At 43.4% G+C, this 25,148-nt stretch overlaps 1 protein-coding gene across 5 annotated transcripts in view; it reads left to right on the top strand.

The window, feature by feature from the left end:
- NFAT5 (nuclear factor of activated T cells 5) overlaps window positions 1-25,148 on the top strand; it is a 54,893-nt gene that overhangs the window by 390 nt on the left and 29,355 nt on the right. For 2 of the 5 annotated variants that reach the window (XM_030282540.4, XM_030282541.4), the window contains exon 2: window positions 17,255-17,380. In XM_030282540.4, the coding sequence (XP_030138400.3) occupies window positions 17,255-17,380 (126 nt within the window). Of the gene's footprint in view, window positions 1-17,254; window positions 17,381-25,148 lie in introns of those variants that run through there. The other 3 variants (XM_030282542.4, XM_030282544.4, XM_030282545.4) reach the window with 2 other exon arrangements.

Raw genomic sequence — 25,148 nt, forward strand, 5'->3', positions numbered from 1 at the left:
GCCGCCCGGGCCCCGCGGGGCATCGCCCGCCCCCGCCCCGGGATGCGCGTCCCGAGGGGCCCCGGGGCCGCGCGGGGCCGCCCCGGCTCCCCCGGCTCCCCCGGCCGCATTCCTGGCCCGGCCGCGGCCGCCGCAAGAATGTGTCCCGACAGGTTCCGGCGGCGGGGCCGGCGGCGGGGGGCTGCGGCCCGCCCGGGGTCCCGGCCCGGTCCCTCCCGGCCGCTCCCGGCTCCGGCTCTGCTCTCCTCTGCGGGACGGACACGCTCCGGCCTGGAGCGGGACCTCACCCTCCAGATGGGGACCCCAGAGCGGCTCACGAAAGTCTCCCGGGACGCGGTTCAGTGGAACGGGAAGGCTCGGATGTCTGGGGCGGAATGCCCCGGTTTGGGGTGAAAGCGGGCGCGGAGCCGGTCCTGGGTCCCGGTGCCGGCAGCTCGGAGCATCTCCGGCGTTATCCCCGTGCACCGGGCTAAAGCGGCATTGTCCGTGGGGAGTTGGACCCGGAGGGGATGGAGTGGCTTTAAAAGTAAATTAGATTCACTTCTGTTTTCATAATACCGAATGTGAGCTCTCACAAGTGCACGTGAACATGGTTAAATTCGTCAGGACAAGTATTACTACTACAGAGTTTTTAACTAATTTTTTTCGTGTTTAAAAGACTTGAAAGCCACTACTATTAGTTTGTGATACTAGAAGTACCAGTTAGTAGTTTACTAGTAGTTTGTTGCACACACCTGCCCACAGTACTGCTGGTGAGGGGAGCAATTTTGGGGCCGTATGATGAAATAAATGGAAAACTCTCTTATTACCCTGAAGCGAAGGTTTAAACCAGTTTAATGTTGTTACAGCATTAACATGGTTAACAGTAAAGATTTAATTTTTTTAGGACTATAATATGGACATTAACTTTGAATTGCGTGTTGGTAAGAGATGAAGGTATAAGAAATAAAAAGTATAATGAAATAAAAACTTTAATGAATTAAAGTACGTATTGGAAGATCTCAAACTGCTCAGAGAATTGTCTCTCTCTTTAAAGTTATCACTGGTAGCTTGTAAGTTTTTTTAGGATGTTACTAGCGGGGCTCAAGGCTCTGTTTACCCAGGACAAGGTGTTCCAGTTGGTTTCAGTCCTTGTACCAGCAGTAGGAAGAGTATTTTGGAACAGGCTAATTAAATTATAAATACATGTGATAAGCCCCATTAAAGTTATGATTTCTCCTCTTGGAAATGTGGGAAGTGTGCACTGTTAGTTTGTAACACACTGAAAATAAAAGTCACAACATTACTTCAAGGACTTGTTAATTGAGCAGAACTTTTGAACTGCCCAATCTTACTGTGAATTCTCTTTTATTTTTTTTTTTAAATTTGCATTTAATTGAATGGTTGAGTGTTTCAGGTTGGAAGAGAGTCTCAAACTGATTAATCAAGAGTGTATTTTTCTTCCGGTGCATAGATGTGGGTTCAGAGCTGGAAGAGGTCGAGGGAAGGATGTTGTGGTCACAGCGAGCTGCTCGATCCGAGCAAGACGCCATGGCAGAGGTCTATAACGCACAGAAGGGTTATAAAGAGGTTAAAGCAAGTTTTGCTTTTCATGTTTTGTCACCACAGAAGATCAAGGAGATGATGAGTTGGAATGCTGTTTAACTTTAGAACTGATGAATATATTTCTTGAGAATGAATAGCAAAGTGATTGTACGATTTTAGCTGAAATTTCAGAAAAGGTGTTACTGGTTCTCTCACTGATGAGAACACGCTTCAGTGTGCCTTTTTTTTTTTTTCTTAGATAGATACAGATAAGTTTATCCCGTGGACAAGTGCTCTGGCTCAGGGTACAAGTACAACTGATGAGATAAAGGGAAAGGTCTGAACACAGTGAGAGAACCACAAATATGCATTTATGATGAGGGTGTGTTAGAGCGAGTAGTTTCTTCTAACTGCTCTGCTTTTAGCAGCGCAGCCGCCCCGCGGGTGGAATCCAGCCCCAGGTTGAACTGGGGCCAGTCCCTCTCCTCTCAGTCGCATTCCTGTGCTCCGGGTGCTTTGTGGCCGGGGATCCTGGCCTTGGGAGCCATCGCTGCTGGGCGCTGGGGAGCACTGAGCTTCTGGGGGAGGTTCAGGCTGGGGTGGTCTGCGGAGCTGCTGGGCTTTCTGACAGAGAAAATTTGGTGTGGTGGAGTTCAAGTGGCAGAGTCTGCATGCACCGATTAAAAAAAAAAAGCAAAGTTATGTTTGGAAGCCCAATGACTGAAGTTTTTAGCAGTGTGATCTTTTTCCTGGTGTATTTTCGTATTTTCTCCCCTTCTCTGGACAAACTGACTTATGTCATCAGCCCCCCCACTATGTGTTAAAACTTTTGGCTTGCACCACCATCTCAGTTAAGAATTTTGTAAAAAAAAAAAAAAAAAAGTTAAACAGAACTCTAAAAGCCGCCACACCTCAGGTGAGTGTGAGTGGGTAATATAAACTCACCCCACAGTGAGAGTCGATAACGTAAACTCTGCTCCGATAACTCATTCGAGTAATTTCTTTTCATTTATGTGTATCTTGGGACGTGAGTATTTTCTTGGAGTGTCTCAATACTTTATGTTCCAGTTTTTGCCCCTGTAGGTGTGTTTCCACGAGCAGCTCCAGCCCCAGTGAATTCCCACGTGCCCAGTTCAGGCAGCTGTGTGCTCCTCTTTTCCTTGTGGCTCTGCTCACGCCAGCTCTGACGTGGCCTCAGTGAGCTGGACTGGGGAGCTGATCATGTTAAAATTAACTCAGCTTCTCCATTATTCTTTCCCAAAGGAAAAGGGGAGGAGAAATCTTCATTTTTAATGGGGTGAGTGTCCTGTGTTTGCTGTGGGTCTTCGTGAGTGGCTTGTGCTGACTCAAGGAAGGGACATGTGGAAACTGGCCTTGGGGAAAGGTGGGACTAGTTCTTTCAGCAGCTCATATTGGCTTAAAATGATAGTGAAACTGTACTGAACTTGCAAGCCTCTGCAATGGGATCTCTAAATCTTTCATCTATTGGTTGTAGCTGTTAAAAGTGAAAGAAATGGGAAGTGTGGATTCCAAGGTCTGTTAGAGGAGCTCATCCCAAAGACCCTGAGGAGCTGGCTTGTATGAAGGACTAAAACCAGTCTTTTAATGTATAATCAGTATTAAATAATGTATAATCAATTAAGAAATGCTTTGTAACAATTGCAGAAGGATGACATCTCCTGCTAAGAAGTTAGTAGAGATATAAAAAAAAAAAATGCATCACTTCATGCTGAAAATATTTAGGCTGTAGTATGTTTCTTTCCCATCTTTACATAACACACTGTCCCTTTTGGAATAAACTAACCCAAATGTGCATACAGATTAGTAATGTAGTAGAGAAATCACTGGAGCATAAAACCTAAAACCTCGAGGCTGGTTGTCCTGTGGTTGAATATCATCTGCAGCATTCAAATAGAGCAAAGTTGGCTCTTCGTTGGCAGCAGGCAGAGGTGAAAACCTGTAATTAAAGCAGTTCATCAGATGTCAGGGACCAAATCTGATTAAATGTGGGATTAATTTAGCTAATATATCCATTTTGAGTTTCCCAATAATATGTGTGTACTAATAAAATGACATTTTTGCCCTGTAGCACAAATGCAATTAGAAGTTTTTATTCATGTCCCGCATTTTGCTTTCCACAATGGAGTGACTGTAAAACTGAGAGACTTCCTGGAATTTGGTAGCAACAAGAAGAGTGTTAGTATTCTGATAAATAGCTCTTTTGCCCCAAAAATGTCATATAACCAAAACTCAAACGTTCTTCGTGCGTAAATGTGAGCTGACTGTAATCCACTTGTGTTTGCTGGGAATTAGGATACAAAATGTGGAGTTTGGCGATTTTTCTTTTTCCTTACCAGAACTCTTTTCTTCCTATTATCCCAGGGATAACTCTAGTAAGACAGTGACTAAATTATCAAAGAGGGTTGGAAAAGATGCTTTATAAAAATAGCGTAGAATTTTAGAAATAGTACTGGCAGGTTTTAGGAATAGAAATCAGACTTGGCTTCTTTTTGTAGCAATTTTATCTTCTTTTTGTAGCTGGTAGAAGGTGCCACGGTGGATGCACTGTGCTGAGTGTTCCGTGAGGGATGGATCCCTACATCCACTCCTTGCACCTGTGCCAGAATGCCCCCGAAACATTCTGAATTAACCAAAATGGATTCAACTGAAGTTCTTTAACTTGTGTGTCAGCCTCGTAAATGTCCTTTCCTCCTTGGAATCTTCCTCCTTTATTGGCTTTCAAAACAAAACTCTGGAATGTGTTGCTGCAAGATGATTGTGTGGTGCTGGGGGTAGGGGGAGGACTTTGAATTCACAGCTTTCCAGGGTGTAATTTGAATATTCTGGTGGCAGAGCTGTCTGAACAGCCCCTTTTCCTCGCCGTCTGTTCTCACCCATGGACTGTGCTCTGAATCATGCCAGCACAATTGTTGTTTGTGGCTGGGAGATGAATGGGATTGGGAAACTGATCTAGAATGGGGATATTGTACTTCTGATCGGATTTTCTCACATTGTTCTGCTTCCTGGTCTAGTTACCGTGCAGCTGCACAAGGAGTGGTGTCACGGCAGGAAAGGGGGGCTCTGGAGCACTGGGATCTAGTGGTGCAGGTGGGCGGAGATGAGCTGGAACTGCTGAACTGGCTCTGCCATGGAAAGAAATGCTCCTTGCATTGTGCCTTGAGTAGCATTTGCTGTGCCTATGCTTCAGTGCCGAGACCTGGACAGACAGGGCAGCCCTTTCTGTGAAAAAATGTGTGGTTCTTTGGTTCTAACGCTGGTTGGTGTATTTGATTGTCAGTTTTACTTGTTTTGGATACTTTGTCCTTCTCTGAAAGTTGTAGGTTTGTTTTTTTGTCTGCTAAGAGAATCTCCATACATTGCCCAATTCTTTTGTGCCTTGAAGTGTCCAAGGCCAGGCTGGATGAAGCTTGGAGCAGCCTGGTCTATTGGAAGGTGTCCCTGCCCGTGGCACGGGGTGGAATGAGATGAACCTTAGGTCCCTTCCAAACCAAACCATTCCATGGTTCTGTGATTCTGTACTGCAGGTTAGTATTGTCAAGAAATAGAATTTTCTCATCATACATTCAGGTTGTAGGTTAAGATTTTTCATTTTTTTATGAAGCATCTGACCTTTATTTATACATTTTCAGCAGCATGGTTACCTTTTGGTATCTGTGACTAAAAATGATTGGCATCCTGGAGCCTTTATCTGACTTTTGCACTGGTACACAGGTTATGTAGTTTTATATGAAATGTATTTCACAGAATCATTTAGCTTGGAAAAGACCACTAAGGTTGAGTTCAACTTTTGAGTGATCTCCACCTTGTTGACCAGACAAGAGCACTCATTGCCATGTGCACTCATTCCTTGAAGAACTCCAGGGATAGTGAAAGAGAACTAGTGCTTCATTTTATACAAAAAGGCAATGGCCTGAACTAATGTTGAAGTGTAGAAGTGCTGGTGAATGCCAGCAGGAGTTGGTGAGTGGCCAAAGTGCAGGTGAAGTAAGGTGTGTGGTCATGTCTCTGCAGTTATCACGTGTGTTATCTCGGGGGGTATGTAGAGAGTAAACTGAGGAGGCTGAACAGTCAGGCCACTTTGTCATTAGCAATTGTTTTAGGAACTGACTGAAACAAACTCTCAGAGCCAGTTTTGAACAAACTCTCAGATCCAACTTTGAACTGTGTAGTAATAGTAAGGTGCTAGTGGACATGCAATAAAATCTCCAGTAACTGCTGTTTGCAAAGCAAGCAGTGCTTCAGCAGTGTGTGAAATGTAAATGTCCAAATTCAGGTACTTTTTTTACTATATTGTATAGCTCTGAGGCATATATCACTTAACTAGACCTAGGAATGTTGTCACTGTTTACATGAATACACTCTGTAATTGTTCTCCATTCCCTTCCATCACTTGCCCCTTCAGCATTTGGAAAGGTTTTATGGTTGCTTTGTAAATAACTAGGAAGAATTTGGGGTTGCCTTACAAAGTTTATGAAACTGATGTGATGTGCTGAAGAAACACAAGGTTTTGACCCTAAAAGCAGGCTGAGTTGTGGTGAAGGTCGGGAGGTTTGGCAGACAGGGAAGATGGACAGTGGCTCCTGTCAATGCCCAGACAGGGTCAAGATACAGAAGGGAGAGGTTTAAAGACAGTCCTAAAAAGTTTCCAAATGTTGGCGTTTCCATTCCCGTTCAGAAAAACTGACACTACATCCAGTTGTTTCAGTCCCTCATTGTCTGGAGGCCTGATGTTTTTTGTGTGTATGGGTTTACTCAGCAAGAGTCAGTGAGTTTGGATAGGAGCACCATGGGGTGATTGGGGAATAATCAGCTGCAGAGTCCAGAGCTTCTGTTAACTGACAGTTTTATGCCTTTGCAGCGAGGATCCTGTAGTGTGGAGATGTGTAAATCCTTACTGTTTGGGGCAGAATAGGAGTATCTGGACTTTAACTCAGTTCTTTTTTGACTCTTGATTTGTTTTTGGACTCAGCAAGAAATCCCACAGTCTGGTTATATATGTGATGAAGAAAGACTTGTATTTCATTTAAAGCTTACCCTGTTTTCAGTTCAGGAATGAAGAGGTCTCCTGCTAATATTTGAGTATATTTTGTTTCTTAGGGAGGAAAAAATGCAGCTTTCCTTGGAATGTGTATCCCTATTAAAGCAGATTTACTGAGGAATTTATAATTACAGTTTCTAATAGTCTTGGTTTTATCTCACAAGTAAATGATGCAGAGCCCAGGAATCTGATTTAGGTTAAAGTTCTGAAAACAGTCAGATGTTCTGGTGGTGGGAGAGGATGTGGGTGAGTCTTGTGGAAGCAGTGCCAGCTTTCAGTCTCAGCCTCTGGAGATCGTGGAATCAGTGCTGGAGCGGGTGCTGGGACCATGCCCGGCAGGGTCTGACTGTCCTCATGGAGTCTCCACAACCATCCTGGGCAGCTTGAGCCACTGCTTGGCTGTCTTCATGGATAAGATAATGCAGATGGAATTCAATGTGTTTTAATTCGTGCCCATTGCCTCTTGCCCTGCCATGGGGTACTGCTGAGAGGAGCCTCTCTTGCCTCCCGTCAGGAATTTCCACACATGGATAAGATCCCCCTGAGCCTTCTCCATCTTTATTTCCCTGAGGAATCCCTTCCAGGCGCAGTAGTTGTTGCAGGTTTCCTGAGCATGCTCCTCAAGTCCCTGATCACTTGGTCCCTTCGAAGTGTTAGAGGTGTCAGACTCTCACCAGAGCTCTGTGAGGCTGTGCCAGGAGTGCTGTGCATTGAACATTGCCTGTGGTTTGAAGAACAGTGTTTGTCACCAAACAGTTGAGTTAGCAGTAGGGAGCAAAGTGATGGAGGAAGCACAAACATTTCTCAGTCTTGGTGATGATGAAAGAACATACCTTTTAAAGGAGCAAAGGCAGGGAGGCGTGGAGGTGCTTTGTGGGCTCGAGATGCTGCGTGTCATGGTGAGAGTTACTAGGACAGGTCAGGTCTCGGGGGCACAGCCTGTACATCCAAGTTTGTAATGAAATACTGAATCCAAGGGGTGTCCACAGCATGTTGGAAGTCTGTTAGAATGCCTTTTGTTCTTCACCTTACATGTTGTGGTACAGCCTCAAAAGAAAGAATCTTGTGTCTTTCATTGCTGCTGCTTTTCTTGCTCACAGCAAATGTAAGAGATGACAAAAACAACCCCATCAGAAAAAATGGTGCAAACCTGTACAGGCTGAGAAATGTTGTAAGACAACAGTAAACTGTGGGTCAGGTGGATTCCCTGTGTCCCTGAATTTGGGTGGTGCGCTGTACCTAAGGAACTGCCTTATTACCTCTGTTTCTGGTGAACTTTGATTTTTGAAACAACATGGGTGTTTTAAAGGAGTTGATAAATAGCTATTACTGATGTTCTTTGATCGCTTGGTATTTGGGTTTCTTTAAACATTTCAAGGCCAGGTTGGACGGGGCTTGGAGCAGCCTGGTCTAGTGAGAGGCGTCCCTGCCCATGGCAGGGGGTGGAATGAGGTGAGCTTTAAGGTCCTTCCAAGTTCAGCCAGTCTGGGATTCTGTGATTACATGATTCTGTGATCATGTACCTACTGTTCTGTCAGCCTGCCTACTGCTCTGCCTTGTCCACAGCGGTATTTTAGGAGTATTTTTATGTTCTTTGGTTTCTGTCTGGAGTTTACAGCTGCACAGGATAGATGTCTCAGTAAGTCATTACTGGTCTGTTCCTTGAAGTGACAATTCCTAAATAATGTTGTTCTCTCGTTCTGATATGTATAAAATTGGATGCAAACAAGATCCAGGATTTATATTGCCTGTCTACATTTATAAAAGTCCTCTTTGAGCTGTGAATGGGGATGACTGAAACACAGCCAGGAAAGCCTTATTTGATATTTGGATGAATGCCATAAATAGAATTCAGCTAACACATGCCTTTGTCAGTTGTTGAAATTCAACTTTAAAAGGATTAATTTCCCAACTCTACCCTGCTGTGCAGAATCCTGAATATTGAGATTAGCAACTTTTTTGAAGGTTGGTGGGATATAGTGCAGGAGCTGGTTATGAATTGCTTGCAAAATTACCTATTTAATGCTGCCATTTTTGAAAGTAATAGTTGTCCTTTAGAAAAATACAAGAAACAACTTTTAGCTTAAATTTTTATTTTTAAGTACAAGAAATAATGATATTGTGGAAGTGTTCAAGGCTGGGTTGGATGAGACTTGAAACAGCCTGGACTAGTGGAAGATATCCATGTCCATGGCAGGAGCTTGGAATGGGATGGGCTTTAAGGTCACTTCCCAACCAAACCAGCCTGGGATTCTGTGATATTAGAGTTGTGATCAAATGTTAATGACTTTAATCATTAATAATGTATTACTGGTCATCTTTCTCTAAAGCAACAGCCTTTCAGAACACTCCTCTCTCTCCTTCACTAACACACTAGAATGTGCATTTCAGGGAGTAGCAGCATTTGCAGGCGAGATTTGAATTTTAGTGCCCAGTGCTACGTCATCCTCTGGGGATTCTGCAGAGCGGAGCTGCACCAACATCACCTTTTTAACCCTGAAGTTTTCTAGCACAGGCAGCACCACGGCCTCTGCCTTTCCTTCCACGCGCGTGAAGCCTGTTGATTTAGGGTTTGCTGCTTTTGTCTGAGGCGGGGGGGAACTGGAAGGAAGATTTTCTGTTTGGCTGTGTAAAACATCCTTGTATACACTGCAGTTTCTTTGAAAACCTGCCACTGTTGCTGTAGCAGCAATCTAGCCCTGCCAGGGCTGACAATAACAGGAGTGCTGGCGGGAAGACCTGCTTCCAGTGTGCCCTGCTCCACCATCACAGCTGCGCTGAGGGTGGCATGGCACAGGGAACACTGCTCTGCACTTGGGTTCCTCTGGCAGGACAGCATGGCAAGCCCCTGGGGACAGACCTGCATCTGACAGCTGTGTGGAGATCATGGGCAGATTTGGGCAATTAGGAAGAACATGCTAATTAGTCCTTACATGTTTTAGGTTGCGTGCTCAATTTTTATTGAGTCCTTTGTTTAATTGTATTGAGACATACCCAAAAATATGAAATAAAAGCAATGTTTTAATAAGTGTAACTTGGTGGATTTGGCACTGAGGTAAGACAGAATGGGGAGTCTTGTGTGTTATGATCTTACTACAGCTCAGCTTCAACTCTTGCAAAAATAGGAGTGATTAGACCAGTAGGTGTAAAATATTTTAGGGTGTCTGTTCTCCTCCTGCTCAGCCTCACTGCCTATGGGCTGCTTCTGCCATGCAGTTATGTCACAGAATGTCACAAGTTTCACAAAATCCTAGGATGGCTTGGGTGGGAGGGGACCTTAAAGCTCATCTTGTTCCACCACCTGCCATGGCCAGGGACCCCTTCTGCTGTCCCAGGTTGCTCCGAGTCCTTTCCAGCCTGGCCTTGGACCCTTCCAGAGATCCAGGGACAGCTACAGCTTCTTTGGGCACCCTGTGCCAGGGCCTGCCCAGCCTTACAGGGAAGGATTTCTTCCCAATATCCCATCCAAATCTGTATCTCTGTGGTTCAGTGGGACTTGGTAGTGCTTTGTTAACACTTGGTCTCAGTGTTCTTAAACATCTTTCCCAACCTTAGTGATTCTGTGATTCTTTGAACAGTTGCTGTATTTTATCTATTCTGTGTATGCTGAAGCAGGGTCCTTCCTTTTTGCTCTGTCTGAAACCTAAACCTGTTTGCAGGACAGTTTGTCTTGTTTTCCCTGCTGCCAAGCTTGTGATGTTAAATCAGTGAAGTTGCAAAGGTGTTAGGAAATTCAGGACTATGATAGTCTGTAATATGTCCTAATGCCTCTTTTGACAGATACAGAACAAAAGCTCATTTACTTTTTGTTGTGTGTTCTTTCTGTCTTCCAAATCTTTTTTCTTGTAACTTTAAAATATAACAATCTCTGCTGTCCCTTAAGCAGAGCTGCCATGGCCTGCAGTTGTCATGGGTGACTTGCTCAAGTGAGAGTTTGGATCACCTAAGGAGTACTCAGAAAACCCAACCAAACAAAGAAAAAGGCAAAACCCCAAACCTCAACAACAACAAACCCTCTGCACTGAAGTAGGAAGTGCTTTAGTGGTCACTGATCTGTCTGGGCTGTGCCTGTCTCAGTCTGTTTCTGTTCTGGTTTATGCACTGAGCTTTGTCTCTCTCCCAGTTTCCTTTCTCAGACTCTGAGAGCTTCCTCTGTTGAGCTTCTTACTGGGTCCTTGTTATCCTTCTTTGGCTGCCATCCATGCCTGTCCGTGTGCCGTGTGCCGTGTCCGTGTGCCGTGTCCGTGTGCCGTGTCCGTGTGCCGTGTCCCGGTGCCGTGTCCCGGTGCCGTGTCCCGGTGCCGTGTCCCTGTGCCATGTCCCGGTGCCGTGTCCCTGTGCCAGCCGTGTTATCGGCATTGCCATCTCAATGCCTAAAACATTCCGTGGGCTGGGGACAGATTCCCTGGCATTCCCTGGCAGGAGTTATGGGTGTGCTCTCTCAAGGCAGCTGGAGGAGCAGTTCTGTCTGCTCACTCAAATCCTGAAGGCTACTGAAGAGTTCTATTTCCACTGCAGGAGTTACTCCAGTGGGTCCTGAGGTTTCTTCTCCTGGCTTAGCTTTGAGGAGAGCACTCATACTGAGATGTGAACTCTCTCTAGTGGGGTGGCCCAAGTTTTCTGAAATGTATCCTGAATTCTCTTGGGATATTGGGAAGAAATTCTTCCCTGGGAGGGTGGGTAGGCCCTGGCATAGGTTGCCCAGAGCTGCTGTGGCTGCCCCTGGATCCCTGGAAGTGTCCAAGGCCAGGCTGGTTGGGGTTTGGAGCAACCTGAGATAGCAGAAGGTGTCCCTGCCTGTGGCTGGGGGTTTAATGATGATTAAGGTCTCTTCCCACCCAAACCAGTCCAGGATTCTGTGATTCTCTGAATTCTCTGTGTTGTAATAAGCAAACTTACTCAGTCAATGCTGTTTGTGGGGTCTGCAGGAAAACCTGTTTATCTCGGGGTGAAGAGCCAGAGGGTTCCTCAGCTGGCTCTTACAGGCTCTTCCTGATGGGCAAAATAATCTGCTTTAAAGTCTTCCCACACCCAAGCTTTTGTGTACAGAAAAGTCCCTGAGGGCCATGTGATACAAATGTCTTTCAACAAAGTGAAGCTTTGATTAGATTTTGAATATTTAGAGCTCCCCATTCCTTCATCATTCTCTAAAAACTCTCTGTGAACTAAGATAACGTGGTGGAATCAGTGGCCTCCAGTAAGCTCAACTACTAAGCTGTGGTGATTATGGACACTGAAATTCTGAGTAGAACTGAACTTCAGGATAAACAGATAAAGCAACCACAGAGGCCTCTATTTTTTTAGGCCTAGAGTAGGTTCTGGTTTTAGCATCCCTTACCCACAAAAATTTCTGAAATATGTTAAGTCACATGTATTGTTTAATTAAAATGCAGTGGCCTTTGGAGTGAGGAGTGACAAACTGACATTTGGAGCCTTGGTAATACAGGTTTAGCCCAAAACTGTGTCTTAGATTAGCATCATAGGGCCTTTAGATGTGTGCGGGTGCTCCGAAACCGAATTTGCATCCCTAGTGGGGGTGAGGTGGAATATGGATACTGTTGTATTTCCTTTATAGTTTCTTTAATGTGCTGAGCACATGTGCTCACTTCACTTTATTGACCCCCCCATGTAGCAGAGGCTACTTGCTACTTCATGATTTCTAATTGTCTTTTAATCTCAGTTCCATATAAACAACTCTCTTGGCCTGTTTGCTTGCTTGTTTTTTTGATCAGCTTAGTGAACATCATTAGAAGAGATTTCTGCTCCAATGCTGCCAGCTGATTAGAGGAGGACACCAAGGTTTTGTCTAATCTCTGGTGTGACTGTCATGTGCTGCAGCAAGGAAATGGCTTTGGAAGAAGCAGCCAAATCTGTGCGGGTATTAAACCATGTTGAGGAGAGGAGTATCAGTGGGGATCAAATGGGCAGCCATTCAGTGCAGGGAGCTTATTAAAGACAAGGATTAACTTGGCTGCTGCTTCCATGAGGTCATGGAAGTGGTAAGGGATTTCCAGGATGTACTTGTCCTTAAGGACAAAAAATGTCAGCAGCAAGTGGAAAATGCCCCATCTCTGCTGCTGGTGCTGATAATTCAGGTGGTTCTCATCTTGTCCCATGTATTGCTCTTGCTCTCCACATGATTTCTGTGGAGCAGGAAACCTGTCATTACCTGTTAGTCCCGGGCTGGGGATTGAAGGGATGCTGCTGGAGGAGCCCCTGGCATTACAGGGCGTGAAGTCCCAGGAGCAGGTCTCAGTGGTGGGACAGACACAGGTAAGCTGGAGGAGAGCTGGGGCTGGATTCCAGCAACCTCCTCAAGGCTGGGCCTGGGAACAGCCTGGAGAAGTGGTGGTGCAGTTGGAGCTGCAGCCAGGGCCCTCTGCATTAGTTATGGCCTCACTTGCCTGCAGGCCAGAGCAAACTTCTCTATCAGGTTTGTGACTTGGCTTCCAGCTGTGACAGTTCCAGGTAACATGGCTTAGCTTTTGATACGGAGTAGCAAAGCTTAGGGGTGTCTTTCTCTGTGTAAAGAAAATTCCATAATATTTAAAGTGTTTGGGGGTCCTGGCAAAGTGAGGATGTCTGCATTCTTTGTGAATGAGCTGCTGTTGTTTTAAACATTGGAATCGGGTATTCTCTGCTCTTTTCCTTGTTTCTATGCTCCCAGCATCACCAGGTGCTGTGTTACAGGTAGCAGCAATTTGGTCAACAACCAGAAGGTTGTTGAAATTCCAGAGGCATTTGCTGCTGGTGGGGATGGCCAAGCACCCAGGCTTTGCTGTAGGCCCAGGTCTGTAGCTCAGCCTGGTTGGGTTGTGTGCAGAAATACAAAACCATTCCTGGAAAAGGGTAACTGTGTGTGTGCTCTGAGGGGAAATGAGCAAAACAGGAGGTGAAGGACCTAGTAGAATTTGGATTGCCATCACAAACCACCAGCCGTTTGCACTCCTACTGCAGCACCACCACATCAGTTTCACACACTGTGTTTTGTACCTTCTCAGCATTATTTTTCCTGAATCTTTCCAAGGCCTCTCCTCTCCCCCTCCAAGACAGAGATCCTGTCACCAGCTGCTGGGACTGATCCAGGTCCGTGTTGACCCAAGGATGTATTTTGTGTGGACTGGTGGTCATGTGTCCGGCCCTGCCACAGACACCTTTTGTGCAGTTGTTTTAACCTGAAATGACCCAATTCCAGAGAATCCTGGAAAGGTTTGAGTTGAAAGGGACCTTAAAGCTCATCCAGTTCCACCCCTGCCATGGGCAGGGGCACCTTCCACTATCCCAGGCTGCTCCAAGCCCTGTCCAGCCTGGCCTTGGGCACTGCCAGGGATCCAGGGGCAGCCACAGCTGCTCTGGGCACCTGTGCCAGGGCCTCACCTCCCTCACAAGGAACAATTACTTCCTACATTTCTTGATTGTTTTTTACTAATATATAAATTCAGAATGTTGTGTGCAGGTTCAAGTAGTACACAGCAGAATCTTCTCTTTGCCGATTCCAAGTGCTGTGTTGGTAGATCCTGATCCCATGTTTGGTGTGGTTCTGCTCCATATAACCATGTGAAATAGAATTTTCTGGACTGCCAGTACATCTGGCAGGAAGATCAAAGTTCCAAGCAGCTGATCTCAGATGAGAGATTATAAGGGCAGGATAATTGGATAAAGGGCAGTTGAAGAAATTTGACACTTAAAATACTTTTTGTAAATCTGCCTGTCCCAGGGTGTTCGTGGTTTTGGGAGGAGAATTTGTGAAGCTGGGCTTGTCTAGGCGATATATTTTAGGGCAAGATAAGAGATTTGGAAGTTTACTGTAGATAATGTCTGATAACTGATTAACTTTATGCAGGTGAGGATTTGTGCTGGGAAATGAGTGTGTGGGACTTCCGGCTGATCACTAGTTTGGCTATCTGCTTTGTGTGTTATCTTGTTTATAGTTCATAATAACACTAATCCTGAAACATGCGTTCCTTGCTTCCTGTAGGGAGAGAGAAATTGTGTTTAAATGTTGGGTGTAAATGGAGCTATTTCCAGGGAAAAAACCCTAGAAACTTGGGATCAACCAATGTATTTGTCAAAGGAATTGAAATCACCAGTAAATTAGAGGACACTTAGTTTTGTCAGGCAGCTTAAACTTCCTCATTGATTCAGCGCTGGCTGCTGGAAGCAGGAGTTCTGTCTACACATTTTTTTCTTGCTAATTATGTAGAAATACGTAGTGATGCTGAAATGCTATTTTTGCCTCCAAATGTAATACTGCATTTCTGCAGCAGCCTTTGCCTTTAGTGGGTGTTTTCTGCATGAATCAACGTAAAATTCTAGCAGGAAATTTAATGTTCTCAGTATTGGTGAGTGCACACACGTGTTAAACACGGTGATGGAGAGGGGCTGAGCAGTAGCTTCAGCTCTCAGGACAGTGTGAGGCATGGGGGGAGCTGTATCCTCTGGGGAAGAATTAGTTTCCTTGCAACAACTCTCATGTTTCTGGAATTTGTCAGTTTTTGCTTTAATGCTATTTATAGTTCAGCATATATAAACATTGGCCTGTGTTTAGGTGAAAACACAAAGTTTCATTTGAAGTCTGATGAGTGTGGAGTAGGTTTGTGGCAGCAAGAGTTCTTAAAGGTACCCAGGCGCTTGGGATTCCTCTGAAAAGTGTTGAGCTGCAGTTCAGTAATGATGTGTTTTAGTCTGTGAAGCTGCATCTGATGCAAGAAAAGCCAGGAGAGTTGTTTTTCCTCTGAAAGCTTGGATTTGACTGTCACCTTCTGCCATGAGTTCATAGATTCACAGAATCGTTTGGAAGGGATCGGAAGGTAACACTTGCTCTCACTTTTGCTCCTGTTGTACTACAAGGAGCAGCTGCATTTGCTTTTCCTCAGAGATGAGTGCAGCAGTTCCTACAAGCCCTTGTAAATGAGCACCAGCCTTTACTCCAGCTGGCACTGGCACTTCTACCTGTAGCAGGACAGGAAAATCACAGGCAGACGCTCAGGGCTGCTGCTACTCAAAATGTTTAGTGAGGGGCTCCAGAATGAGGGATTGCAACAGTGTTTGTCTGCAGGTAACTACAGAACACTTTATATTTCATGTGTAAGTTGAATATATACACACACTTCCATTCCTTTCTCCTCAAGAAATCCTCTGAGAGGAGTGAATTGTCATCATCATCTGTCATGACTCGTAATATATTCAGAGTTGACTACAAAAGCTCCTTTCCAAACCCCAAGTTCTTGGGTAATTGAGAGCTTGTCTCTTTGGGTTGATTCTTGGGAATTTTTTTTTTTTTTTTTTTTTTTTTTTTGTCTAAGTGATTTATTTTTGACTCTCCAGTGTGGCGAAGGTTTTGTCAAGCCTTTTGCTTGAGAGGTATGCTTACATCCAAGACTCCCACAGGATAGTTTTTTCTCAGGGAGCACATGATTTTTGCAGTAATCTACAAGCAGCACAATTCTCATCTTTGTGAATAATTCCAACAATATGATAAAGAGGGAGGGAAGGAAAAGCCAGCATTAGAATTGAAGCACATTCCCAAAGATCACAAGACCATTAAGAGCAAATCTTTAATTTCATGCTTCATTGATAAAGACCAAGTTACTTGAAATGTGGTCTAAAATATGACACCCAGCCTCTATCCTGAAACCCCTGGTAAGCACACCTGAGGCTGCAGGTGTACAGGAGGCTGGAATTAACTTGAGAGCTGTAAAAAATGAGAGGATGGAGCAAGTTTTTAGGAGGCAACCTTAGGAGGTCTCCTGGTAACACACAAGGAGGAAGAGAGATCAAACCCATGGGTTTAATACAGCACAGGGAAGACATGGAGCTGTTGGAGCAACCCCTGAGGAGGTCATTGATCCAAGGGCTGGAGCCCCTTGGCTCTGGAGCCAGGCTGGGAGGGCTGAGGGTGTTCACCTGGAGAAGAGAAGGCTCCAGGGGGGATCTTAGGGCCCCTTCCAGCACCTAAAGGGGCTTCAGGAGAGCTGGAGAGGGACTTGGGATAGGGCATGCAGTGACAGAACACAGGGAATGGCTTCCCACTGCCAGACATGAGCATTAGATGGGATATTGGGAAGGAATCCTTCCCTGTGAGGGAGGTGAGACCCTGGCACAGGGTGCCCAGAGCAGCTGTGGCTGCCCCTGGATCCCTGGAAGTGTCCCAGGCCAGGCTGGATGGGCTTTGGAGCCACCTGTGATAGCAGAAGGGGTCCCTGGTAATGGCAGGGGGTGGAACAGGATGAGATTTAAGGTCACTTCCCACCCAAATGCTAAGACTCCATAGGATGTTGTTAGGGTGGTGGTGCTAAAATGGCTTTTTCCCTTAGGAAGTCAGTAGCACAGTTGGAATTTTGAAAACAGGTTTGTCTCAGATTATCACATGATGTGCTGCCCTCAGCCCTTCGTTCTGGATGAGAACAGTTTCTCTGGAAGTTCATGAATTATTTCTTTGTTTGAACAAGTTTGTGTCCTTTGTTTCAGTCTTCAGAATGTGCATCTTAAAGTTTGTTTGTTTTCTGAAATAACTTTCTTCCATGCTATTATTTCCAAGCACTTACTGTAACTTTTTCCGAAGCTTCTCAAAGGGTTGGGTTATAGTTCATATCTTTTAGGCAAAAACATTATTTTTTTTCTTGTGTAGGACACGGGTGACTTTTTGATCAAGTTCTTTTTGTTCCACAGAATCTGTCTATGACCTTCTCCCAAAGGAGCTGCAGTTACCACCTTCCAGAGAAACATCCATAGCATCCATGAGCCAAACAAGCGGTGGTGAGGCCGGTTCGCCGCCTCCAGCTGTAGTTGCTGCTGGTAAGGACTCTCCTTTATTCTGGTGTTTTCTTGAGGTTTGTGACGTTCTGGCCAACATGAACAGTGCTGGCAAAGTTCTGAGTGTAAAAAAGAGCTTGTGGAGAAGTAACAGAGTTCATTCTAGGAGAATGTAGGTGGTATAATTCAGCTGGGTGATCAAAAGCATCAGGTATTTCATGTTAATGGTTGCTGTGTTTCATATATGCATCTCCATAAGAAATAAATTAGCTGTTCCTATATTCTGTTATGCCACACAGGCAATTAACTCCTAGAATGCACTCTGTCTTCCAAGGGAATAAATCCCTGTTGGGAACTAAGGCGGAATGCTGGCTGACTGTAGACCAGTGGATTCTAGTTAGGATAAAAATGGAATGGGAGATGACATTTTGGGCCATGAAGCTTTTACCAAAACGTGAGGAGGAAGGAAAGGTCATGTTTCCCACTGGGGCCTGAGGAAGTGTAGTATTTAAACTCCTTTCACACACATCTCTAGCGTGATGTGGTAAAATGTCCTCAGATACGTGAGGATATAATGTATATCAGCTGGAACTCTGTAAATGACCAGTGTAGTTATTTTTCTAATTGACAGTATAAAAAAGAGGCATGACCTTTTAATCTGCATAATTTTCTTATTCCCAGCTATGTTCTAGATTTAAAGACTCTCACTGATCTTCATTAAACATAAAAAAGTGGGAATCTAAGGGCAAAGTTTGATTTGGGAGATTAGCCTCAGTGCTGGCTTGCATCTGGGATTCTTGTCAGTAACTTGTATATAGTAGTACACATCTGTGCAATGGGGAAAAAAGATCATTTTGCCCATTATTGATATGTCTCCTTTCACTGGATAAGGGTTTTTTTCCATAATTTGATCCCCATATTTCTTACAACGTCATGTTCCACTTCCTAATTGGATTTAAATTGTTGCTTGAGGAAAAAAAAGGCCATAGGGTGAGGATTCAGATAGCTGCATTATTCCTGTTCTCTCTCTCCAAGTTCATACGCATTAAATGTTTGTGTGAGAATGTTTCCCAGATTTGCATGGTCCTGGAATCCTGATCAGAACCTGAAGTGGTTGTTGGTTTGTCAGAGAAACTTTACAGCACTGCTCACCATTCATGTTTTGCCAGACCTCTCCTGAGAACCTGTGGATTTATTTGTGCACAGTGGAACTTGGTCATTGAAAGAATTTGATGCTTCTATCATATCAAAAGGATTTGATGTTTTTATATCACTTACTAAAAAAAATAATTTGGGCATCTATTTCTAAAATCAGGGTGCTTAATGATGGGTTTGGTTCATAGACAGCAGCAACCAAATCTTGTAGAAACTTGTATTCTCAAAACAACTGAACAAAAACAGCCCACAAATCCTGTTACACTCTAAATCCACAGACAGGCCTGAACTGCTAATTAATTCTGTAGCTAACAGAAAAGACTTAAACTTGAATGGAACTAAAAGTCTGTTGCCTCCAGGTATTTGGCATCTGCCAACAGCCAGTCCAGATCCTTAAAAAAACCTGAGATGCATTCATTAGGTGTGTTTGGGTTAAACTGCAGCACAAGTTTCTGGCATGAAAAACTTTAAAAATTCATGTTGAGGCTTCTTGTTAAAACTGAAAGAAGACCTGATCATTCACCTATGAACACTCTCCAATGTCAGAGACCACAGAGGGTCACAAAGACTGAGCTGATACCAAGGTGAGAGCTGGGATTGTTCAGCATGGAGAAGAGAAGGCTCCAGGGTGACCTCAGAGCTCTTCCAGTGCCTAGAGGAGCATCAAGAGACCAGGAGAGGGACTTGGGACAAAGGCCTGCTGTGACAGGTGTTAAAAATTCTGTTTAAACTGCCCACCCAACAAGACAAAGCCCTAGAGGAGCAAAGACCTGTTTTGTTTCCATTGCTGGTTTGGATGTGGCACGGTCTGTGTTCTTTCTGTGGCTGTACCCCCTTGGTAGAAAAAAGGGTGGTTTACTATTTTCTTTAATTGTTGTGGGATTTCTGCAGCATCTTTGAGAAGCTGCCACTGCACTTTCAGTCTGCTACCCTGCCTTGAGTAGTAACGAGAGGTCTGGCTGGGGTGTCTTTAGAGGAAAATTATCCTGGGCTTTGTGCAAACCAGGTGCTTGTACAGGGAGACAAACACATTTTACACTTACATTTCAAAAGATTAAGATTGACTCTCATTTGCATACATCAAGTGTTTAATAGCAGACTGTAGGCAGATTTTTGGGGAGCTGATGCTATACAGGAACAGGGTAAGGAGGAAGGACTGGCAAGCTCTTATGTTGTATCTGAAATTTTTCCCTCATTTTGTGTAAATATTCCTATTTTTTTTTAATCTGGTCTTACTTGCCATAAAACTTCCTTTTTTAGGAATGAGATGGAAATGATAGTTCAGTCTGCATCAGGCTGTATGTAATCTCATTTACTCTTGTTTTTAAAAGGAAGGGCTAATTTGAGCAGCTGGCCACTCCACATAGAATTCCCCTACAGATCTGATTACTCTGGATAATGAGAAGATTCCGTGACAGGGATTGATCCAAAGTGTTCAGAGCTTTTTCCTACTCCTCTAGTAGTTCACACAGCTTGTTCTCTGCTTCCTGAAATGCAAAGTAAGGCAATATCTTTTGAAATTCAGCTTGCTCAAGGCTTTTTTGTCACCTTGCTGTGGGGTTTTGTCCCATATAAATCATATTATAAGTTGGAAATACTGTTGCAGTTAACTCCTGGTTTTTTTGGAGGAGCAGGATAGGCTGATTTTAGCAGTGATGACCTCACAGTGACAGACTTCTAGTTCTTCCATTTGGAAATTTGTTTTATGATTTACAGAACAGTTGTAACAGTATGAAAATGGAATGTTGCTGATTGGATTTTCATTAATTTGTTAATAAAGGTGTATCTCCTATTCATTAAACCAGACATAAGAGTCATTACCCACTCTGAATATCAGACAAGTATGATTTCATAGAACTCTGGGATTTTGAGCTGCTATCTCAAGCTTCTAATTGAGTAGTTCTTCTGGAAAACAAAAGGGAGGGAACAGATCTGGTTTTACCCCTGGAAACCTTGTTCTCAGTGCTTGCTATTTGAATTCCAGTGTCTTTGTTCAGGGGACAGGAAAAGGAGGATTTTGCCTGGTGCAGCACCATAAACACATTAAATATGAATCATCTCCAGACTCTGGAAGTGCAGGAGGGTGTCATGCTGAGAAATGTCATTGTGTGCTCTGCCTGGAGATTTTACATGGAGTAAATGTTCCTGCAGCTTTCCCAGTGTTCCCGCTCGGTGTTTGTGAGCTCCAGTTGCGAGGAGCAATGCTCGAATCTCTCCTCAGTTGGTTCTAAAAGCCTGAACAATTTTTTTTGTGTTGATCAAGACACCTTGAACCTTAAAATGCTTAAAATTGACTCTGCCAATTTAAGTCCTTTTTCAAAGGTGTCTTTGCAGCTTGTAGGTAGCACATGGTTCTTGTCTTTGGGGGATGATCAGGAGTATTTTCAACCATATTCTTTAAATGAGTGTTGCTTTTTCATCTTGTATCTCCAGTGCCAGGAATGCTCGACCCTTCTGAACCCCAGTGAACTGCTACAGAAACTCACTTCCCTTCTCACCATCCCTTGTTCTTCCTGCAGCAAAACTTGGAATGAGATACTTCATCTTGTTGATGATCTCTCAAGCTGCTTTCCATTTCCCACAGAGGCAAATATATCTATATATTTCCATATTTTTTTTGTATTGCTGTCCAGTTTTCCAGTTCTTTGTCTCCAGTGGAATTCTCCAGAGTGGTCTTCTTGCTGCAGCAGAAGGGAAATGGGTTTTGTACTACTGAAATGTATTTACTGATCTCTTCTTTTGCATTCTTCATACTGGGATACAGTAAATCTGTGATGTAGTGAAGTCTTCTGGCTCCCAAGCACTGTGATTACATCCTAGGAAAGTAGTAGGTAAATGATGAACCTTAATCTTTTTGTGATCAATTTTATGCTTCTTTTAGTACTTATTTTTAATTAAAGGGACAAGCTACTTGCCCAAACAGATGTAATTGGCTCTTTTTTTTGATTGGAATTGTAACTGAAACGTTGCCATAAGCATCTTTGGTCATTTTAATTATGAAAACAAGGCTTTGATTTGGAATTGCTGCTTTAGAGGCATGGCTAAAGATACCTGCACTGCCTGTAGGGTAGAGACTGGGTGCTAAGGGGTCATGTTTTCTGCTGCCCAAATAAGGCTTTTTCATCCTTCTCTAACGGAATATTCTGATGAAGCCTCAAAAAGGAGATGGGTTTGTTTTGGTTTAGTTTTCCCTGAGTGGCTTCTTGGGCTCCTTCGTTTTTATTTTTACTGAAAATATTTTGTTCAGTTATCATCCTTCCTGGTGTCATTAGTCAGTTTTTCCTGTTGATACAGAAATAATTACTCGACATTTCAAAGGGGATCTCAGTGCTGTCCCCAGTTTTCTTATTCTGGGTTTAGGACTGCACGTTGTAAACAAATGAGCAGAAAAAAAAATTCTTCTTTGTAGTTGGTCTCCGATGTCTGTAAAAACTTCCATTTCTTTGTAGGCTTTTCCCTTCCTCTTCCCACCGCCCTCCCAGTTGGAAATGCCTTCCTGTCATTTCCAGGAGGATGTCTTCCGGGGATTTCTGTCTGCAGCCTGCTCGCTGCAGTCACGAGTCAAACACTTGTTTCCTACACAATGAACTTCAAACTGACCCTAAGGCTCCTTCAGAACTCGCCCTTCTGCTCCTATACACGTTTAAGTGTTTCTCCTGGAAGTTCATGTCCCAAAAGAGCCGTGGTGGAGCCCAGTATGGAGAGGCCAGGTCGTAATGAGGGTCAGCTTAGCCTGGAGAGGTTCCTTCATCATTCCAGAGGGTCTTCTGGTGAGACAGCATTGCTAGGAAATGCCAGAGATAAAGATTTTTCTTACTGTTGCCATTTTATGGAAACATTTTAGGTGCGTTCTCTCTAAATTGAGTTGGAATATTCCAATTGTATGGAGTCGTGTGTGTGTTGAGGGCCTTCCCGCTCCATGAGCTTCCTTAGAATTCCATATTTATATGGGTATTCATGTCTAGTTCATATCTTTTTCCTAAATTGTATGCTTTCAGTTTTCATGAATTTCATGTCTAGTTCACATCTTTTTTTCTAAATTTAATTTATTATCAGTCTTCATGAATTTCATACAGTCAGTAAACCAAATTTTCTAGAACTGCTCAATCAAACAGAAACTATTTCATCATTCCATGAAGTTTTTCTCTTACAACAGTTTCTTGCATTAGGTGGTTGCTGTTATTAGATCAGAAAGACTTGAGAGCTACTTTGTGGCAGGAGAATTCCCTGTTCCATAAGGAATAATGGAAAACCAAGGCTGTGAGGGGCAAGAACAATCCTGTTGTGCCACTGCTTGGGCATCTCCTTCTGCAGCAGCATCGTGAAGGCCAAGAGCAGTTCTTGGCTTCTTAGGAAAAGCCCACCCCTGTATCTAAAAGAGAAAAGAGTCTGTTTCTTGGATTGAGGTATTCTGTGCCAAATCCATCGCTCCCAAGCTCTCCTGCAGGGAGCTGGGGAGGTGCTGAGGGGAGGCAGGCAGGGCTTGGAGAGAGCAGCTGTGGATCCCAGAGTTCTGCTTCCTTGGAATCTGCCTTTTACACTGAGTGGGAAGGATCTGAGATCCATGGAATTGGTGTGTGTGAGCCACTAACAAAAGTCCTCCTTAGATACCTAAACTTGAGTGTTAATTGAATAATGGGAGTCATAACAAAACCATTGATTGATGTATTTACCCAAAGTATAATAATACACTGCTTGGGTCAGCATGGGAATGTAAAGGGGAATTTACACTGTTGGGCTTAATGTAAATTAAATTAACCTACCTATCTTGAATCTGAGTGTGTTTAATAACTGGTGAATTGGATTGCTTTATGATATTTGCTGGGATGCTAGTTTTTTTCTCTATTAATACACTTAACTTGCATTCTAGCTTCGCCATTCAGAGACAGGCATCGAGTGGTGGGTTGTGTGACAGTGTCTGTCAATAGTGAAGACAAATAGTGCCAGAGACACTTAACCCATCCAATCTCACCCAGGGTATAGGTCGGTCTTGTTTTCAGACTTCTTCATAAGTCTCTTTTCTTTCTTTCTTTTTTTTAATATTTTTTTTTTAATTTTTTTTTTGTTTATTTCTAAATAGTGGATTGATACTGATTTGAAACTAAACTTTTTGGAAAAGTTTTTGACATGACATCAGTAATACAAGAAGAAGAAAAGTAGAACCCCAAGTTTGGCATGTGAGGTGTTGAAAGCAGGTTTGCAGCCACTTTGTAAGTTCTGGGTTTTACCTTGGAAACCTTTGACAACACAAAGGTTGATGTGGAAATTTTGCAGTTTCCTTCTGGGTCTGTCCTGAAATTGTTCTTCTGTGTCCAGGGGTTCAAATAAACCAATTAGCATGAAAAAATCTTAGCAAGGACATGACATGTTAGATAAATCAACACACTTAATAAAAGTTATGCTTCACATATTAAGCTTATGCACCACTTAACCCTCACCCTGTGGGTGAGTTTTCATTTTTGACACTTGTTTTCTGCACGGAACATAGAGGATACCCTGGAATGCAGGGGAAGTTCTGAGAAAAAAATTAGCTCTTTGATGGCTTTTTGCTTGTCCTGGCTGTCCATGCACAGGTGACTGGAAAACTTGTGAAACCAAAAATATCTTCAGTTTATTTGTCTTTATAATCTTAAGATTTCCTCTCTGGGAAATTACTTACTTTTGCAATTAAAAAGCAAAGTCATCAGGAGACTGTTTCTGTTAGGGGACTTAGTAATCATTGTTGTATTTGAAAAGAGTGAACATGGATTTCAGGATAGGCTGGAACAGAGGTGTTACCTAAAAAAATTCCTTTAATGCCAAGTAGTGATTTTTTTTTCTCTCCTGCCTTTCCAATATATTTTTTTTTTTTAAGAGGCTGACTGAATGCCTTGTTTGACTTCACAGGAGATTAGGATAATAGAGAAAATATGTCATTGCCTTGGTTGCTAATGCAGGAGGTAATAAATTTTCTTTGTTTTTTGGTACTGAGAAGAAAAAGCCTGCCCTGGTTTGCTCACAGGGACACTCTCTGCTATGTGCTCCCTTACTTTTAGTCCTTGTGCTGGACTGATTGATACAATTCTGCCTCTCTTAGGGGAGGAAAACTTGTAACACAGGCAACAAAATCTGAATTCTTCCAGCTCCTTTTGATGTAACAGTGATGGCAGTGGAGAGATTCAGGAGGTTTAGTTTCAACAGTGATCACAGTTGCTTTAATGTGAAATATTCTTTTCTCTTATTTTTTATTTAAAAAAGGAGAAAGAAACCCCTCACCTTGTGATGCTGGTGCACATTTCATTTCTATTCCTGAGACTGCACACTTGCCATGATAAGCTTTTGGCTTCTGTTCAGTGTCATTGCTCTGAAAGCAAGTTTGATTTTGAGACTGTGTTATAGAAGACTGAATATATTTCATTTTTCAAACTGTACCTACTCACTTAAAAATACATATGTGTATTTGTCATTGCACGCACTGTTAAATTGCAAATCATGAGCCACCTGTGCCCATGCCCATAAATATGTGTCTAAAGAAAGTAAAATAAAAGGAATGCTCAAAGCTGGGGAAGGTGTGTGTATGCTCTCACCTTGTAAAGCAGCACAAGTTAAGTTCAAATTACTGAATTACTTATTTTCCAAAATGCAGCATGTTCATCCAAGAAATCTCATTTGGATG

This window comes from Taeniopygia guttata, chromosome 11, assembly GCF_048771995.1.
Source record: "Taeniopygia guttata chromosome 11, bTaeGut7.mat, whole genome shotgun sequence".
In the NCBI taxonomy this organism is placed as follows: Eukaryota; Metazoa; Chordata; class Aves; order Passeriformes; family Estrildidae; genus Taeniopygia; species Taeniopygia guttata.